General features: G+C 43.7%; 2 protein-coding genes across 12 annotated transcripts in view; one reads left to right on the forward strand and one right to left on the reverse strand.

The window, feature by feature from the left end:
- dnm1a (dynamin 1a) overlaps window positions 1–5,388 on the reverse strand; it is a 63,892-nt gene extending 58,504 nt beyond the window's left edge. For 8 of the 10 annotated variants that reach the window (XR_003974004.1, XM_030341890.1, XM_030341892.1 and 5 more), the window contains exon 1: window positions 4,961–5,387. Coding sequence is in view for 9 of the 10 variants with exons in the window: in XM_030341890.1 (XP_030197750.1) it covers window positions 4,961–5,121 (161 nt within the window). In the remaining variant the exon portion in view is untranslated. Of the gene's footprint in view, window positions 1–4,960 lie in introns of all 10 variants that reach the window. The other 2 variants (XM_030341893.1, XM_030341889.1) reach the window with 1 other exon arrangement.
- Window positions 5,389–6,351: 963 nt separating this feature from the next.
- ciz1a (cdkn1a interacting zinc finger protein 1a) lies at window positions 6,352–16,617 on the forward strand. Of its 2 annotated transcripts, XM_030342437.1 has the most exons (17): window positions 6,352–6,481; window positions 6,932–7,211; window positions 7,386–7,507; window positions 8,306–8,502; window positions 10,066–10,177; window positions 10,493–10,589; window positions 10,937–10,992; window positions 11,186–11,253; window positions 11,602–11,751; window positions 12,037–12,167; window positions 12,615–12,708; window positions 12,898–13,011; window positions 13,344–13,433; window positions 13,529–13,607; window positions 13,845–13,966; window positions 14,200–14,361; window positions 14,416–16,617. In XM_030342437.1, the coding sequence occupies exons 2-17, from the start codon at window positions 7,036–7,038 to the stop codon at window positions 14,959–14,961; spliced, it is 2,316 nt and encodes a 771-aa protein (XP_030198297.1). In that variant the 5' UTR covers window positions 6,352–6,481; window positions 6,932–7,035; the 3' UTR covers window positions 14,962–16,617. The 2 variants fall into 2 exon arrangements, with proteins under 2 accessions (XP_030198297.1, XP_030198296.1); XM_030342436.1 differs by having other exon boundaries at window positions 14,200–16,617.
- Window positions 16,618–16,668: the final 51 nt, after the last annotated feature.

The following is a 16,668-nucleotide window of genomic DNA, read 5'->3' on the forward strand; positions in this document are numbered from 1 at the left end:
CACACACACACACACACCCTCACATGCACGGCACAATAATGTTTACACCCAACATACAGTGACGCATACACATGCACACACACACACACACACACACACACACACAAACCAACCCCTCATGCACACACTTCCCTGCAGAGCAGTGCCTGCCTCTCGGGGGGTGTTGAGGTTGCTGTTGTTATGAGAGCTAGTAAACAAGACCTCATCATGCGGCTGTACCATCATCGGCCAATGAAATGAAAGGTTGTTACCAGGTGGCAGACACACAGATTAACACAGTCGGGGGGGTGGAGGAAATACTTTTAGCTGAGGAGCGGCGAGAGATTAGTGGTAATCCTGCGGTGCGCTATCACTGCTGGCATTCCCTCCTCACTCACACAGCCTCTTCTGAGCTAAACAACACTGAACCACTACAGGACAAAGCATTGAGGTTCTACACCCTCTGAGGACAACATGTTGCTAGCATGTAGCCTACTCAATTACACTAAACTATTAGAGTTTAAAGAGTTCCCATTCTACACACTATGATGACATCATGTGGTTGGCAATCAATTCAATTCCATTTCATTTGTATAGCCCTTAATCACAGGTACAGTCTCAAAGGGATTAACATGCCATATATTTATGACAGCATAGCAACTAGCATGTAGCCTAATAAACAAACCCTAACTCGAATGTCTGACGACATCCTGTTGCTAGCATTTTACCCATTAAACTACACTTAACTAGTACAGTATGAAGATTTCAGGTTCTTTGCAATCTTTAAGAAAAACCAAGGAACTTGATAACTTTATAATACCTATAGCTACTTTATCTTCACCTAATATACACACAATATTAACTGATATATTTTCTATCAATCAACATTGAATTTTTGATAAACGGACATTGGAAACAAGGAGTGATGTGGTAAAAGGGGTAAATGTTTCCAGGGCTGAGAGCTCCATAGTCCCAGGCTGTATGGAGCTATCCATGGTCCTGAAACCAGATAAGTGGCCCAAGTCTGGGTCTAAAATCAGATCAAGTACACCAGCTAGCCTGCACTAATGAAGGTGCACTCGCTGTGCTCTATGCTGTGGCACACACAGGATAGGCCTCATACACAATGATCTAATAATGCAGGATCACTTTGGACGTATCACATTATATAAACAGGATCTTATGGTTGTCTTCGGACTGTCTATGTGTCACTTCCCTTCCAATGCACCTTACTCGCGTGTGCGTGTCCGTGTGTGTGTTTGTGTGCGTTTTCCTTTCGTTCACTAGAGACTATTGTAGTTTTCAGCATTGCTAATTAAACACCTGGGCAAAGCACAAAAAAAACATGGTAAGGGAAGTGGAGTGCTCCATGGGAATAATGCCTTCTTTGATTCTTACTAAACACCTCGAGACTTCATCCACAAACAGCAGCTGGTGGTATTTGACCAGAGAACATAGAGAGAGAATCCAGGTCTCATTAGGAATTAGGTCAAAGGTCAGTGTGACCTGGTCCTAGGCTCCTTCCCAGTTCACAGGGCAGTTTGAATAACCCTAGCAACACAGAGTCGTGGCAACGACCAACATGATTTTGATATGAGGTTCACGAACTTCAGAATGCAACCAAGGCATCACTGAATAACCACCAAAGCCGTCACTAACCCTGAACATGATAGAAATGTGTTCTTCTTCGTAAGATGTTGTTCCCAACCTTTAACTTTTCCGTAACACTAAATTGTCATGAAGACCTTTTGAGAACCACCCCTAACACGCAAACAATAAAGACTTATAAATACATATGCAATGGCTGAGCAAACAGTGCCAAAGCCCCCTTTATGCAAAAATATTAGTGCAAGAAGGCCATGGCCACTTGGAAACAGTGGAAAGATATAGTCGGCAACGCTGCTTATTTAGAAAACACAAATGAACAGAAAGCATTATATTGGAAAAAATACCATTGAATGCAACAAGGGTAGCAATATTTTTTTAGAATAACAAGCCATAATAGTATTTTACTGAAATTAATTATTTATTATAATATACATTTTAAATTGTTTCAATTATTTTTCTGATTATTCTTGATTTGCCTATTTCAAGAATTAAATCACACGACCAACTGCAGCCACAGGTTGAAAAACACAAAACACTGATCTAACCGAATCCAACAACTGTACTGCTCTTCCTTTCTTCCTTTCTTTGATTATTTTCTCTCTCTCTCCTTACCTTTTAAGACAATCAAATCTTTTATCAATTGATATTTTACACCCAGACCAAATATAAGCAGGAACAAGAAACGTATATAGAGGCTATCCAGCATATAATTTATACCCGCCAGCACTCGGATCAAATGCATGGAAGTAAGGCGACATGGAGCGGACACTTCATGTAGAACACACTATCAGACTGAGCAGACAAAGAGTGAAGACGATTAGGGGGGGGTTGGTTGGATGGTATGAGGGAGAGGGAGAGGGAGGGGGTGCTTTCTGTTCGTAACCTTGAACAGTGTCCACTGTGTGTGTCGTTGTCTTTAATGCTCTGTCATGACATCAGCATAGCATAATTTATCAGCGCGTTGGAGGGCACGTTAGTCTTCAGTCCCACCAGCCAAAAGGCCCACAGGGGAAATCCCGGTCAAAACCCTAATCCACTAAGCGAAAGGGGCTTAGTGTCATAGGTCGCTAACATTGTTACAGATAGTAATACGCCTCAGAGAGGAACGATGTACGTCCACCTTGGCTATGCGGCTCCTTGTTACGTTAACAGGTTTTATGGTATGCAGAGAGCCCTTGAAATTCCAAAGATCGCAGACGACAGAAAAGCTTCATCAGAGACCTGAGATCGGATGTTGTATACGACGATACCTTAATCCTGTTTGTAATACCCAAGTTAAATCATAGTGTAGAAAGAGGTCTTACTCTCTATGTACATGTGTGTGTGTGCGTGTGCGTGTGCGTGTGTGTGTGTGTGTGTGTGTGTGTGTGTGTGTGTGTGTGTGTGTGTGTGTGTTTGTGTGTGTGTGTGTGTGTGTGTGTGTGTGTGTGTGTGTGTGTGTGTGTGTGTGTGTGTGTGTGTGTGTGTGCGTGTGTACTGTAACTGTAATAAAGTGCTATGCCAATAAAAGTGTCTCAGTGTGTACATATGCTTTGTGCATGTGTGTGCACTATTGTGCAGTATGGTGTACCAATCTATTGCATGCACATTGCACTACTCAAACGCAATCATCTTGATCTGCCCCATCTCTCTCCCTTTCTTTCTCTCTATCTTACTCTCTCACACTCTCGCAGGCTAAAGGCTAGATTTCGTAGTCCCTACTGATGCTGGGGTTCAGTTCTAGCTGGTCGGTTCGTCTGACCACAAGAGTGTCAGGAGGAGTCGAAGCCCGTCAAGAAATACTGAATTCCACTTGCAGCTCACCTCGCTTGCACTTTCACACATCATCCTGTCTTTGTTAAGGTATTCCTCTTCTATAATTGGATTCACCTAATGAATGAATTAACTCATTAATTGGAATGAATTACCCTGACTTCTATGGCACATACCCAGTAGGTTTCCGTGGGGAACAGAACACTGTTAGATTAAAGTGCTAAAATCTCCCACCGTGTAGGAAGAGATTATTATAAAAATGTCATGATAGTGTAGTAATACTACCACAGCAGCTGACTCTGCTGCAAATCACGTACAGTACAAGAGCTTGACCAGCAGAGCAGAAATAGGGCTTTTGCACAGTTTTGGGAAACTAATTATTTCACAGTACTGTTACAAAGCTGTAAGGAAGCTGTCAGTTTAATTTAGAGCCGTCAGGTAGAGGAACTACGGGGAATAGCCTCACACGAAGACAAGGCCTTCTTCCATCATTCGCAAAGAGTTGACCGGAAAGGAATGTACCATAACATTTGATATTTACAATGACCTAAACCCAGAGACAACACTAGGGTGGCAGATCTTTGAGAGAATAAGATGTCTTGAAAGAATGCACAGCGGGACTAATAGTTAGTCTAGCATGCAGTAAGCTTGTTCACCTATTGGCCATGCATTGACAGATGGATGCTGAGCCCAGCTGAAAGGGCTCAAAGCTCTCTCTCTCTCTCTCTCTCTCTCTCTCTCTCTCTCTCTCTCTCTCTCTCTCTCTCTCTCTCTCTCTCTCTCTCTCTCTCTCTCTCTCTCTCTCTCTCTCTCTCTCTCTCTCTCTCTCTCTCTCTCTCTCTCTCTCTCTCTCTCTCTCTCTCTCTAGCGCTCTCTTTTTTTGGCAAGGTCATACTGCAGCACATTGATTCCAAATGCTGTGTTTGCATCCTGGAATCTCTATTTGGTGACTGTTCCCCAAGACAACTGAAACTATACAGACAAATAAAAGGTTCCCCTAATCTAAAAAGCTTTAACTACAACAAGCACGGACAACAACAGACTGCCCCCCTGGCAGAAATAAGACCAAAACCAGCGCAAGTATTGTAGAGCTATAATCAATTTACATTGAATAAATCCCTCCTAGGATACGTTTAAAACCAAGCAAAAAAAATGAGGGTTTTTTTATCTGCTGCAGTTGTAAGGGTTTCCAGGTAGTTTGTTGACAAGCTGAAACGTGATTCAAAATCTATACTTTGTTCTTGACAAAAATGGTTGACACCTTCGTCAATGGAGGTGTGCGGTTAACGGTTAAAACCCTATGCCGAAGTATGATGTCGCATGTATTAATTATCTGTAGAATTAGTATGAGCATGAGTTATGTAACGATTAAGCCTCCTCGGGCAGCCTCTGGGGAGGCCTGGTGTGTGTATACATGGAAGACAGACATGTTGTGAAGAAGCCCAACCATGATTTATGGAGCCGGCTTGTGTTTCTAATGAATGACACACAGTAGATCACCACTGCTTGGATGTTTTATGCCAAAGGGGGATGGGTTTGGGGAAGTGTTGAGGCGAAAGCCACTGCGGCCACGGGATGAATGGCGCACCAGCGGATCGAAAAAAAGGAAAGATCCACTTACTTCCCCACGAAGTTCTCCAACACGGAGCTTTTCCCCGCACTCTGGCCGCCCACAACGGCGATCTGAGGCAAGTCTAAGTTCGAGTTTTGGCCGATTGCAGCGAAGGCATCCTGCATTTTGTTCACCAGAGGGATCAGATCTTCCATGCCTCGGTTGCCCATCTTGGCGAGGGAGTTGTTCGGTCCTATCTGTCAGAATTTAAATGAAATTGAGGGAGGGTGGGAGATATGTCCCTCGTCTGACCCTGAAGATGTGTCCTAAAGAAAATCCGTAGATGATATGGTGTCCGCGGTGGTCTCCCGCATCTGCTGGCTCTCCTTGGAGTCCCCTCTACTCCTCTCTAGTGTCCTCCTTTTGCTTGTTGTGTGTTCTCTCTCCACCTCCGAGGACCAGAGCGGATGAGGATAATCTCTCCTCTTCTCTCCCCCTCAAGAGAGATATAGGTTGCAGCTGCGCTCGTGTGCCGCTAGGTGGTGGCAGAACTTAATATAATATTAAACATTAACTGGTTGTTATTTCACAAATTGGTAGGGAAAATGTGTACTTTTCCAGTATTCATGTTTTTTTTTTTACTGAAGAGTGTTTCACGCAGTATTCTGTACGTAGTAATAGGCGTACTGAGCTGTCCAGGGTACTGAAAGTTAGAAAAAGGCCTATGCCCAGACGACAGCCGGCGCTCTACTGCTTGTGATTCCCTGTTGTCGTTTGCACATGCGCACGGCGAGAGTGTAACCGAAAGTAACCAATATAATACATCCTTGGAATTAAGTCGTTTTTAAAATTACTGGCTTTATGAAGAGTTATTATTGCTAAATGTAGCAGGCATTTCTAAAGGTGAATTGCAAAAATACGACATTGATTAACAGATGTTATGCCTAGTTTTTAAGTAATTGATGCAGGCCAAGGTGGATTATTGTAACGGTCTTCGAGCAGCATGATAAGGTGAATCTATCATGCTTACTCGTCTCCACCAGGGGGAGACATATCTATTACCATAGAAATAAACAGCAAGCTACCTCAAATGGTGACGGGCAGATGAATGCAGGAAAAAATGTATTGGCTTCAATATAAAAGCGCAAAACGTCTACGACTAGAAAAATAATACCACCAATAAATAATTACAGAAATGAATTAAACGATATCTTATAATAATTCTACTAAAAATAATAATAACAACAATTGAACTCCACAGCTCAATTTTCCACAAAAGAAAAAAAAAAATCCTAACTTCATCAAAATGATTATAGTTGAAAAATACATGTCTTCTTATTGTTTCATACAACTACATTCATTCTTCCATAGGCGATGGATTGCGGGATACCCTGGGCAGTGGGCAACAAAGCAGTGGTAGGGCTTTTAGTTTTTAAATTCCCCGGAAGTCTACAGTGTACTTTTATTGTCTTGCTTGACTTCGCTCAACAAGCACACTGGAAACTGCAATCTATCGCAAGTTTTAATTATTTAATTGTGCTTTGGCCAATGTTGGTCCTTTGTCATATTTGTAGTTGTCCTTTTTAAAGGGTAAGTTTTCTTAATGCAATGAAATGTCGTCTCTTAAAGTGTTAAAAACGGGGTTTATTTCCATTTGGAGAGACCCAGTGGATTGTAATGCTATGTTAGCTTGTTTTGCAAGTAGCTCGCTAATGTTAGCATTCATTTTCGCACGACAGGTGCAGCATGTTAACTTTACCTAACTATTAAATTACTACCAAGTTACGGTATGTTACACTATACTGTACATAAAACCTTTCAGTCCATTGAAACTGAAATGCACACGATTTTTTCTGGAGCAGTATTTTATTCCGCTGAAATGAAAAGTATTGTTCGATTGTTAGCCACCGTCATGTTGTGTTGTGTATCACCGATCCCCGGTTTAGGGGAGCAATCTGTTGTCTCTTGAGATGCGCTCTTGTTTTATGATGCGTTATACGAATTGCGACTTCTTAATTACAAGAGTATTTTCTTGTCTAGATACCCTTTAGGAGTACCCCGATTGGACCTTGTGCATCTCGTCATCGCCGTTGTGTTGCTACGGCACATTAACACACAACAGGACAGTTACACACAACAGCGGCATGTTCAACCCACACATTCATCACCAGCAACAGCAGCAACAGCAACAGCAGCAGCAACAGTTTCACCAACACCTGCGGCAGATCCAGCAACTTTTCCAGCAACAGCCTCCACCTCCGCCTCCGCAGCCTCCCCCACAACACCATGTTGCGCATCACCACCACCACCAGGCTCAGCGGTAAGGTGAACCCCAGGTCGGGGATCGAGCAGGCCCTCTGGATAACACAACCTTGTTGGGGGCAGTGCTTCTGTTATAGCAGATACTACCCTTTAGTTAATAGTTTTTCCACAAATACAATCGCTGGATAAAATTAACTTGAATAACAATGTTTGATTCTGTTTTATGTAACAGGGCCATGCAATCCCAGAATGCCCCTTCGCCCAGGATGGTCAACATGTGCCAGGCTACACAGACCACAATCATCGCACCCAACCCCATGTTGCAGGGTGCTCTGCTGATGCAACAATTGCAAGGTACAGTACAAGATAAAGCTTTTTGTTATCAGAATCCAGCACTAATGGTAATTTGACCTGATGTATAGATCTATCTTCCTTTATGTATTCTCTGCATTTTCAACCAAACTGAACAGTACCACAGTATGCAAGGGTTTTTATTGTGTATTATAATTATGTTATTAATTATTTACTAGGACGCATGGTCTTTTTTCATTATCATTGACAATAACAATGCCTTGATCATTTTGACATTTTAAGAAGAAGTGAATCCTTCAGCTACATTCATATAATCAAACAAATGGATTACTTTTCCCATCCTTTCTTATATTTATTTTATATAACTTTTATGTCTTATGTACGTATATTGAGTTTCCTAAAACCAAATTCCTTGCTTGTTTAATCGTCCAGTAACCTCTTCTATCAACTATTTATCCAAAGCAACCTATCCCTAATTGAGATACCTGTACCAAGGTAAAGTTGCTCTCTAGGACTATTAATTCGCGTAAAAATTACCTATCAAGTCCCAACTTCCAAAAGTCAATCTTTTTCCTTATATTTTTCCCTTTTTTGTTCGGCCTTTTATGTGTTTTACCTTATTGTAATCACCTTTTCAAATGTAAAAGCGACATAATCGTTTGCACACTTTACTCTGCTTTTATGCCTTAAATTGCCACACGGACAGCGTACTGGATTAGATCCTGAAATTAGCGCCCATGTACCGAATTCACATCTAATCTAATCGTGAGCCCAAGAATCAAAATTGTATTGTGAGCTGGCGAAAGATTCACACACCTTTCGACTATGTGTGTTGTCCAGGTAACATGCGAGGCTTTGGGATGGGCGGTCAGCAATTCCGGCAGTTCTTCTCGGCCGGGGCCAGGTCCTCTCTGCTGGGGCCCGTTCCCATGGGCATGACCATGAAGTCCCCCCTCATGGGATACCCCGCAGCACGCCACTTTCACCCGCACCAGCGCTTCTACAACAACAACAACGCAAACACCTCCACCAGCATGGTAGGACAGTATAACATTCAAAAGATACAGGTGGATTTCTGGGTGCATTTATCTGCAAATCCAGATGAGGATTTTTGGGACTAGTTCTAAAAGTGCGTTTGAATCGGGTGCCTCGACCCGCGATAGCCCACACCATATTGTCTGGGCCTTGTAGTGGGCCAGGTTTGATTCTGACCAGTAGGCCTTTTCTGCATGGAATTTCCTCTCACTTTAAACCCTCTTTCCTGTCTATCTAACGGCTTTCCCTTTTCCGTCATTTGGAGAGGAATTGGTTTCCACATTTCACACCGTGCTATTTTCAAAATCTAATGTAGAAGAGGAACAATGGAATTTAATGAATGTCTACAGGACAACAGGACAACTTATGGGAGCTGCTGCAATGACTGGAGGTTCCTTTGACCTCAGTACTGTGTGTGTGTGTGTGTCCCCTGAACTGTTGGTAGGACAGTGTCATATACCCATAGATACAGACTCAATTTCAGTCAGGAAGTGGCAGTTGGGTCAGCTTAGCTCAGGAGGTAGAGCAGTTGTCTTGTAACTGAAAGGTTGCTAGTTCGATCCCAAGCTCCTCCTAGCTGAGTGTTGATGTGTCCCTGAGCAAGACACTTAACCCTAACTGCTCCTGACGAGCTGGCTGTCGCCTTGCACGGTTGACTCTGCCGTCGGTGCGTCAATGTGTGTATTAACTGATGTAAGTCGCTTTGGATAAAAGCGTCTGCTAAATGCCCTAAATGTAAATGTTTGTGTGTGTCCCCTGAACTGTTGGTAGGACGGACAGTGTCATGTACCCATAGATACAGTGCCTCAATTTCAGTCAGGAAGTGGCTGACCTCCACCTGTGGCAGAGGAGTTTTTGCATACAGGAAAGACAATATTATGCACTGCTAGTTTATTGTGGTTTGCTGCAGGCAATTCGGGTCATGAGACGTCTCTTAACTGGCAACGGTGACCTAGCTCGCTGGGTGTGTGAAGTTCAATGAATAACGATCATGTATTGTAAGTGTTTCCAATACATAGACCATAGTGGCCCAGCGCCACAGAATGAACACCGAGCGCCACTAATTGATTCTGTATTTTTTTTGTGTTTTTTTTTTTTGCGTTTTTTAAATATAAATATTGTTCCGTTCATTCATCTCCGTATAGCACTCCCTGGCATTCTCGTTCACACACGCACACAGAGACAAGTGCGCATACATGCCATTGGTGCGTGAGTACACCACCTATTGGATAAACTCGCGTATCACTGATACACTGCACACGCACTGACAGCGGATTCGCCCGCGCCTCCTCTTAACGCGCCTACAAAGGAAAACCCGAAGCAGCAGGATATTTGCGATTAATGTGAAATGCGGTTATAGTTTATATATATTACGGTGTTAGTCCCCAAGCCCGTTGTGCTGGCTATTTGATTTCATACGAGTAAAACACATTTTCACGCGTGTGTGTGTTGGTGTTTTTTCCTCGCGCACATTAAACATGCTTGGCCAGCTCTAAATGTCAACTGTGAATGCCAAGGAAGCGTTACCGGGTCAGTAATCTTGTTTATCTGCCCTGCTTGTCCAGGACTATCGGCAGCAAGACAGGAAGAGGGACAACGAGCAGAGGGCGGCAGCGAGCGCCAACGGCCAATCAGTAGCCAGCATTACAGCAGACATCAGCGATAAGGCGGAGCCAGGTAAGGCTGCTGCGATCCAAGTGTTTGAAATAGGGAGGTGTCATGTCGGCATCGGTATGCGGAAAATGTGTAAACATTATCTCCTACCACATGTCTTGTGAAAATAGAAGTATCAGGCCAAAAATAATTAAATTGGTTATCCCAAGTTAGTGATTCAGTGAGCTGGATAAACAAACTCCTCATGGGTTAATTTATTAACCCATGATGTGATCTTTGAATTCTGTTGAGAGTAGATGGTATGTTTGAGTGTCTACTTTGGAGGAAAAAAAAAAAAGAAAGCTGGCTAACCAGAAGTGTGCGTTTTGTTTTGTTGAGGTGGACCAGCAGCAGCAGAAGGGGAAGCCGGTCAAAGCACGACGTCAGTGGTGGACCTTACAGACGAGCCGGCCGTGAAGAAGCCGAGGACCGAAGGGTAATGACAGCTGTGACCACCATGTGTTTCATTCTGTATTTTATCATTACAACATCAGCACCTCCCCTCATCATAGTCCCCCGAGTAGTCTTCTTCCAGTCTGTGACCGCCTGCTAGCTTTGTGTTTCCTCTTGGGCCATTCGAAACATGAAATACCCTTTACGATGGATTTAAATAATATATAAATATATAAATATAATAATATAGCCTCCTCTACACAAGCTCCTCATTCCCCAGATACTTGGAATGAAGCAAACAAGCGTCACATCAGTCGTGGTGACTTGACTCTAATGCGCTAATGTTAGTTAATTAAAGCCGTTCTAAACACTCCTCCCTCTCTCTCTCAGGTCAGAGGAGCCAAACACCATCGCTTTGGAGAGTGACAACTCAGCAGAGGATGGCGGTAAGAACACAGATAAATATGTTGCGCCATTAAAACGGATAGTTGGTAGAAAGTTTCAAAATTACCTCAAAATTATTAGCAGCAAACGTCCTTTCTTTATGCCTTTAACTGATTGATTGCCACTACTGTTACATCTATACAGCTGATTGGTTATGCCTGCCTCTTCTTGTATATCCATGCAAATCTGTCTTAGACTGCTCCATTGTGGAAGAGATTTGTTCCGAGGTCCTCGAAGGAACCGAAGAGGCCGGAGACGCAGAGGTATGTTATTTGTGATATAGATGTGTTGTTTTTGAGTACCGCCTTTTCAGATCTGCTTTGCAAAAATGTATCCAAACCAAGATTTGTTTATGGGGGTTTAGGGTGTTCCACTACCTGCCGAAAGGTTCTGGGTTGAAACGATCAAACCCCAATGTCTGCAGTGCATCCTTGAGCAGGAGAATCAACCACCTCATGAATGACGTGCATCTACAAAATAATCACTCCTTCCCTTGGGCTGATTGCCTTCCCTGTGCTTGTCTTCTTCTCTGGTGCACTGGTATTTTGGAGGAACGACTCCATAGTAACCGGTGCCACAGTCTGACTGTTCATACCCTTTCTGTTTCCCAGCTAAGTGACGAGTGTCTGGCGGACGACTCCGTACTGGAGGATGCGCCAGAGGACATGGAAGCCTCCGCACACGACAGCCAGGAGGACACCCTGGAGGGGACCAACAAGTTCTACTGCTACCTCTGCAGCATTACCTGCCACAGCCAGCAGGTGGGGGCGATGCACTCACTGTGTAACATGGATGTCCATCCATCCATAGTAGTGTCCCCTTATTCACATTTCGGATCGGATTGGTAGCTCGGTGGGGAAGCTGAATGCAGAATGTATTTATAACTACAAAAAGATATATATATATATATGTGTGTCAAAGTATTGTACTCAAAGTATTGTAAGACGCTTTCGATAAAAGCGTCCATCAAATGCGGCACATGTATATAAATTGGACTTAAGCGATGGTGTTTTCCCTAACCTCTGGCTGTATTTGTGTCCTGGTAGAACTTCCGCAGTCACATGAACGGCCTCTCCCACCAGCAGAGGATGATGGAGATCCAGCACATGAGTAACGCCTGTCTGGTGACGCTGCTCCCGCGCGTGCAGGACTCTCTTCAGGCGGCCCACAAAGACGGGTCAGTGTCGCACGTCCTCCGCTTCTGTTGTGTTCGTCCCTCCACGTGGCCACGGCTTCCTCTTTCCTACTGTATGAGCCTTAACACAGACACTCCCTCCTCCTCTTGGCTACTGTGTATAGTAATTCACACGTCATATGGGCTGTTTGGGAAATGATGGGGAATGGAACAGCATCAGTTGTAGTAGAACCAACATGAGTGGGAATGAAAGACCATCTAACCGTGTGTCTCAGATCCAAGCATCTAATCTGCAGTTTAGTCCAGTTGTCAATGTGTAGTTTTTATGGATGTAACTGTGTTTTGATATTGATTTATATTCTTTGATTGTTCTCCGCCTCACTTGTGAGTCGTGTGTGTGTGCTAAGTGAATGTAGGGTTGCTTAACAACTATAACCCAGTAGCACTGTAGTACTTTTGGTCTCATTTGTTTATGTGTCTCTTCTCCAGTAAGAAAAGAGCCGAGCCTCTGCACTGGTGTCCGAGCTGTGGACTTCATCTGACGTGTGGAGCCACTGACCACCGCTGCAACAAGGAACACCAGGTAACAGGCTGGGCACAGTCTCTTACTCGCTTCTGTATGTAGGGCGTGTGCCTCACAATGCATCATGGGATTGTATTTTTATGCCGATGCTCCGCCATATTGAGAAGACTCTGTAGTCTGAGTGCTGTAAAATCCTAATTCAACACAAATACAAACACTGGTTTTAAAACCTGGTGTCTTATTCCTCAGCAACTTGGCAGCCTGGCTGGACCGACCTGCACGGTCTGCAGGAAGACCTTCAAGACCCCCCAGCTGTTTGTGGAACACATGCGGTCCCAGCAGCACAAACACCGTGTGGAGGAGGTAGGACAGCTTACATAGGTTATTCTCATTGAGGCCAAAGCACTGAAGAGACACGTGATTTGCAGTATCACACATTTACAAACGCAAAACAAGATAGACAATACAGGCAAATACAAGAATGACTTTTTGAATCGTAGTAGAAGGATCCGGCATTCAAACACTAATGTCTGCAGTATCTGTAGGCACGTTTGAGCAAGGCCAAAGAGGAAATGATATGCATAATTGAAATACTTTTATGGTTGCAGAATTGAAGGGGAGGGCAAAGTGTCCCCATTTTCCTCTGCACCGGGGCCCGTCCTCATGGTTTGTTTTCCGTACGCTCTTACCTTCAGGAGAAGCAGGGTTTCGGGTCCTTGGACCACAAAGATGGCTGCGAAGTGGAAGGGGAGGAGAGGGACGCGACCCATGGCTGCTATCAACTGGTAACACAACCACTTCACATTTTAGAAAAATACTCCTGAAACCGACTTATAATTATTGGTAATAATGTTTGATGTGTCTGTGTGTCCACCTTCAGGATGACCTGTCGTCCCAGACAGAGGTGACCTTGGAGAAAATGAGTACGGATGAGGCGTTCAAGACTGATACGGTGTATGGTGAGCGCTGACCATCTCCATCTTATTTGGTGATATCTAAGCCATAAGTCAACTTCACCCGGTATCATTGAGTTGAACAAGAATATAACCTTATAGTAAGCACCTCTGATGATATTGATAATTTCATAGTATGTTTATGTTTGGGTAGAGATGCAGTAGTATTAAAGTCGTTAAACCCCTAGAAATGATTCCTGGACGTCCCATGTGATTTAAGTTTCTCTCTCCTTTGCGCTATAGGCTCTCGTTTCCTAGTACCAGTGGCCGGCTTCCTCTGTCGCCTCTGCAACAAATTCTACCACTTTGAATCCTCTGCATTACACTCCCACTGCAAGTCTCTCACACACTTTGAGCAACTCAAGGTCAGTTTGAACAACGTCTTTACTCAGAGTGCCAGCATTATTATTTATTTATTAGAAAAGCGGTTCTATAATAACAGTCCTGTGCCTTTTTTTTCAATTGTAATATGATTGATGTTGTAACGCATTGTAAAGATTGTATCCATACATTGCTTAGTACTCAAATATGATCACCTGTAGGCCCTTTATGTCAAACCGGATGAAAACCAAAGATGCCTGCATTAATGATCCTATAGAAGTACAAAGCCTTGAAGAGCAGCCAGCAGGACGGGCCCCCCACACCCAGCAGTTCTGAGGACCGTCTCCGGCGCCAGACTGAACCCGAGTGCTTGGAGGGTACCGCTAACCCCGCTGCCTCCAGCGACCTGGGTGTGCCGGAACCAACAGCTGAACCCCAGGAGAGTCGACCGGCCGTTGCCCCCCAGGAGAGTCGACCGGCCGTTGCCCCCCAGGAGAGTCGACCGGCCGTTGCCCCCCATGCCTCCGTGTCAGAGGACCCCCCTATGCTTACCGACGAGGACGAGGAGAAGCTGCTGTCCCAGGATCCATCGGAGCTGCCTGGCGCAACCGAGCCTGGGCCGGACTGTAACCAGGCGAAACCGGCTGGTGATTCATTGGCCGAGGAGGCGCCTGCAGATGCCCCGTTGGCTGTTGAGGCACCGGCTGAAAAGCCATTGGTTGAGGCGGCGGCGGCGGCTGGCACACTATTCGCTGAGGACACACAAGCTGACCCGCAGTTGGCCGAGTTTGCGCCAGATGATGCCCCATTGGCTGAGGAAGCTCCTGCTGACGCGCTATTGGCTGAGGAGAAGCCGGCTGATGCGCCATTGGTGGAGGTTGCGCCGGCGGAGCCGCTATTGTCTGAGGAGGCAACAGCTGAAGAAGAAGAAGAAGAAGCAGCAGCAGCAGCAGCGGAGGAGGATAAGGAAACACCAGGGAAGAAGACAAGCACAGGAAAGGCGAAAGCTGCCCCCAAGAGAAGGTCAAGGAGACGCTAGAAGAGTCTAACCTTGAGATGAGAAACTCAACAAATTACTACCTTGGAACTGTTTGATATTTTTCCTTTTTGTTATCTTCTTTTGTTTGTTTCATATGGATTGCTGTTCTGGATATCCCGTTTTTATGGAACTGAGCGTCACGACATTTGGTGGGACGTGGATTGTCACCCACAAAGATATAGATTTTCTAACAGGCATTCAGCAGGAGTGTGGCTTGAGCTTGTGGGAAAGTAGGAAATTAACATTCAACACATGAGGTTTAGAATTCATTGGTAAACCAGTTTACAGACCAGTTTGGCCACAGACTAGAAATGCAGACCGGGCCCAAAGTAGCATATGAGGCAGCTTGCAGTGACTTTGTTGTACTTCTTGTTACAAAATAATTTGAGAAAACCTTACTCTCGTATTGGGTCTATATCTGACGATGAAACCAGCTCTAAATGTTAAGACTTTTGATTTGAAGGCTTACCGTGAATAAGAAGGAGCCTGTAATGTGTGTGGTTACCAGAGCTGGTTTAGTAAGTGTGACAATTGGTGAACAAAGTGGGAATAAAAAAAGATTAAATATAATTACAAAAAAAAAAATTGGTTACAAAATGACACCTTATTAGATAAATTATGTTTTAGACTAGTCTGATCTACCTGTATATATGGCTGAATAAGATGTTGTATTCATTTGTTTTTGATCTGACACATGTTTTAAGAAAAGAGGTAGCTTAGGCATAGTTTATTCAAAAGTTAAAGAAGAACAGTGAAAAATGGATTGCAGGTAGATTATGTTTGAACAGTTGATCCAAAGTTTATCTCAAGAAAGCAAATTCTGACCAATGATGTGAAAAGGTTTCACCTCGGAAGATGGTTGTAGTTGAACAACATACTATAGCAGTGTTTCCCCCAGTACTGTGTTATTAAGGCGGCCGCCTTAACCACAATAGGGCCTCGCCTTTTTTTTTAATAAATATTTTTTAATTATTATGCATCAACAAAGTAGAAAACTCTCGTAGAGGGAGGAAACATACTTCCATCAGGTGTAAAAAATAAAGATCAATAATGCATCAGTAATACTGTTACAACAATGGTCGTGCCCCCCCCCCCCACCTTGACCACCTTGACTTAAGACATTTTCTGGGGGAAAAGCTGTATAGTATACACTCAAAGAAATCATAATTATTGATTACATAGCCATGGCGTTTACCGTATAAGCTTTCCATGAAGCACAATTTTATTATTTTGGTTTATGAATCGTAGAATGTAACTTCTCTATGGAACCACATCATCCTTTTAGTCACACTTTGAGGAACCTTTGAGTGTTTGTTTGAGTATTAAACTAAACTACGGTTAAATTGAGTCTTATCCTAGCTACCCATCCTTTTGTTAAGGAAAGTTGTCCAAGATGCTTAAGTTTGTTGTTGACATTTGTATGTATAATCATTGAGGCGTTCTTTAAGTGTGTTCAATTGTGCAACGCATTCTCAGCTGCTGTTGCCCTTCCATCAAATGTGTGTGACTGCATCAATTCAGATAAGCTTACTTGTTCCATCCGAATCCAAATTGATTTTGTTCTTTTTAATAATTAATTTCAGAAAAAATACAAAATGGCTTTTATCTTGACCATTAAAAGGACTTCTTAATGTCTTTCAGTGTATATGAAACCTATTTGAATGCTTCTAATTGAATCTGCGCACTGTAACGAGGAACAAACTCAAT

This window comes from Gadus morhua, chromosome 19 (assembly GCF_902167405.1).
Source record: "Gadus morhua chromosome 19, gadMor3.0, whole genome shotgun sequence".
NCBI lineage: Eukaryota > Metazoa > Chordata > Actinopteri > Gadiformes > Gadidae > Gadus > Gadus morhua.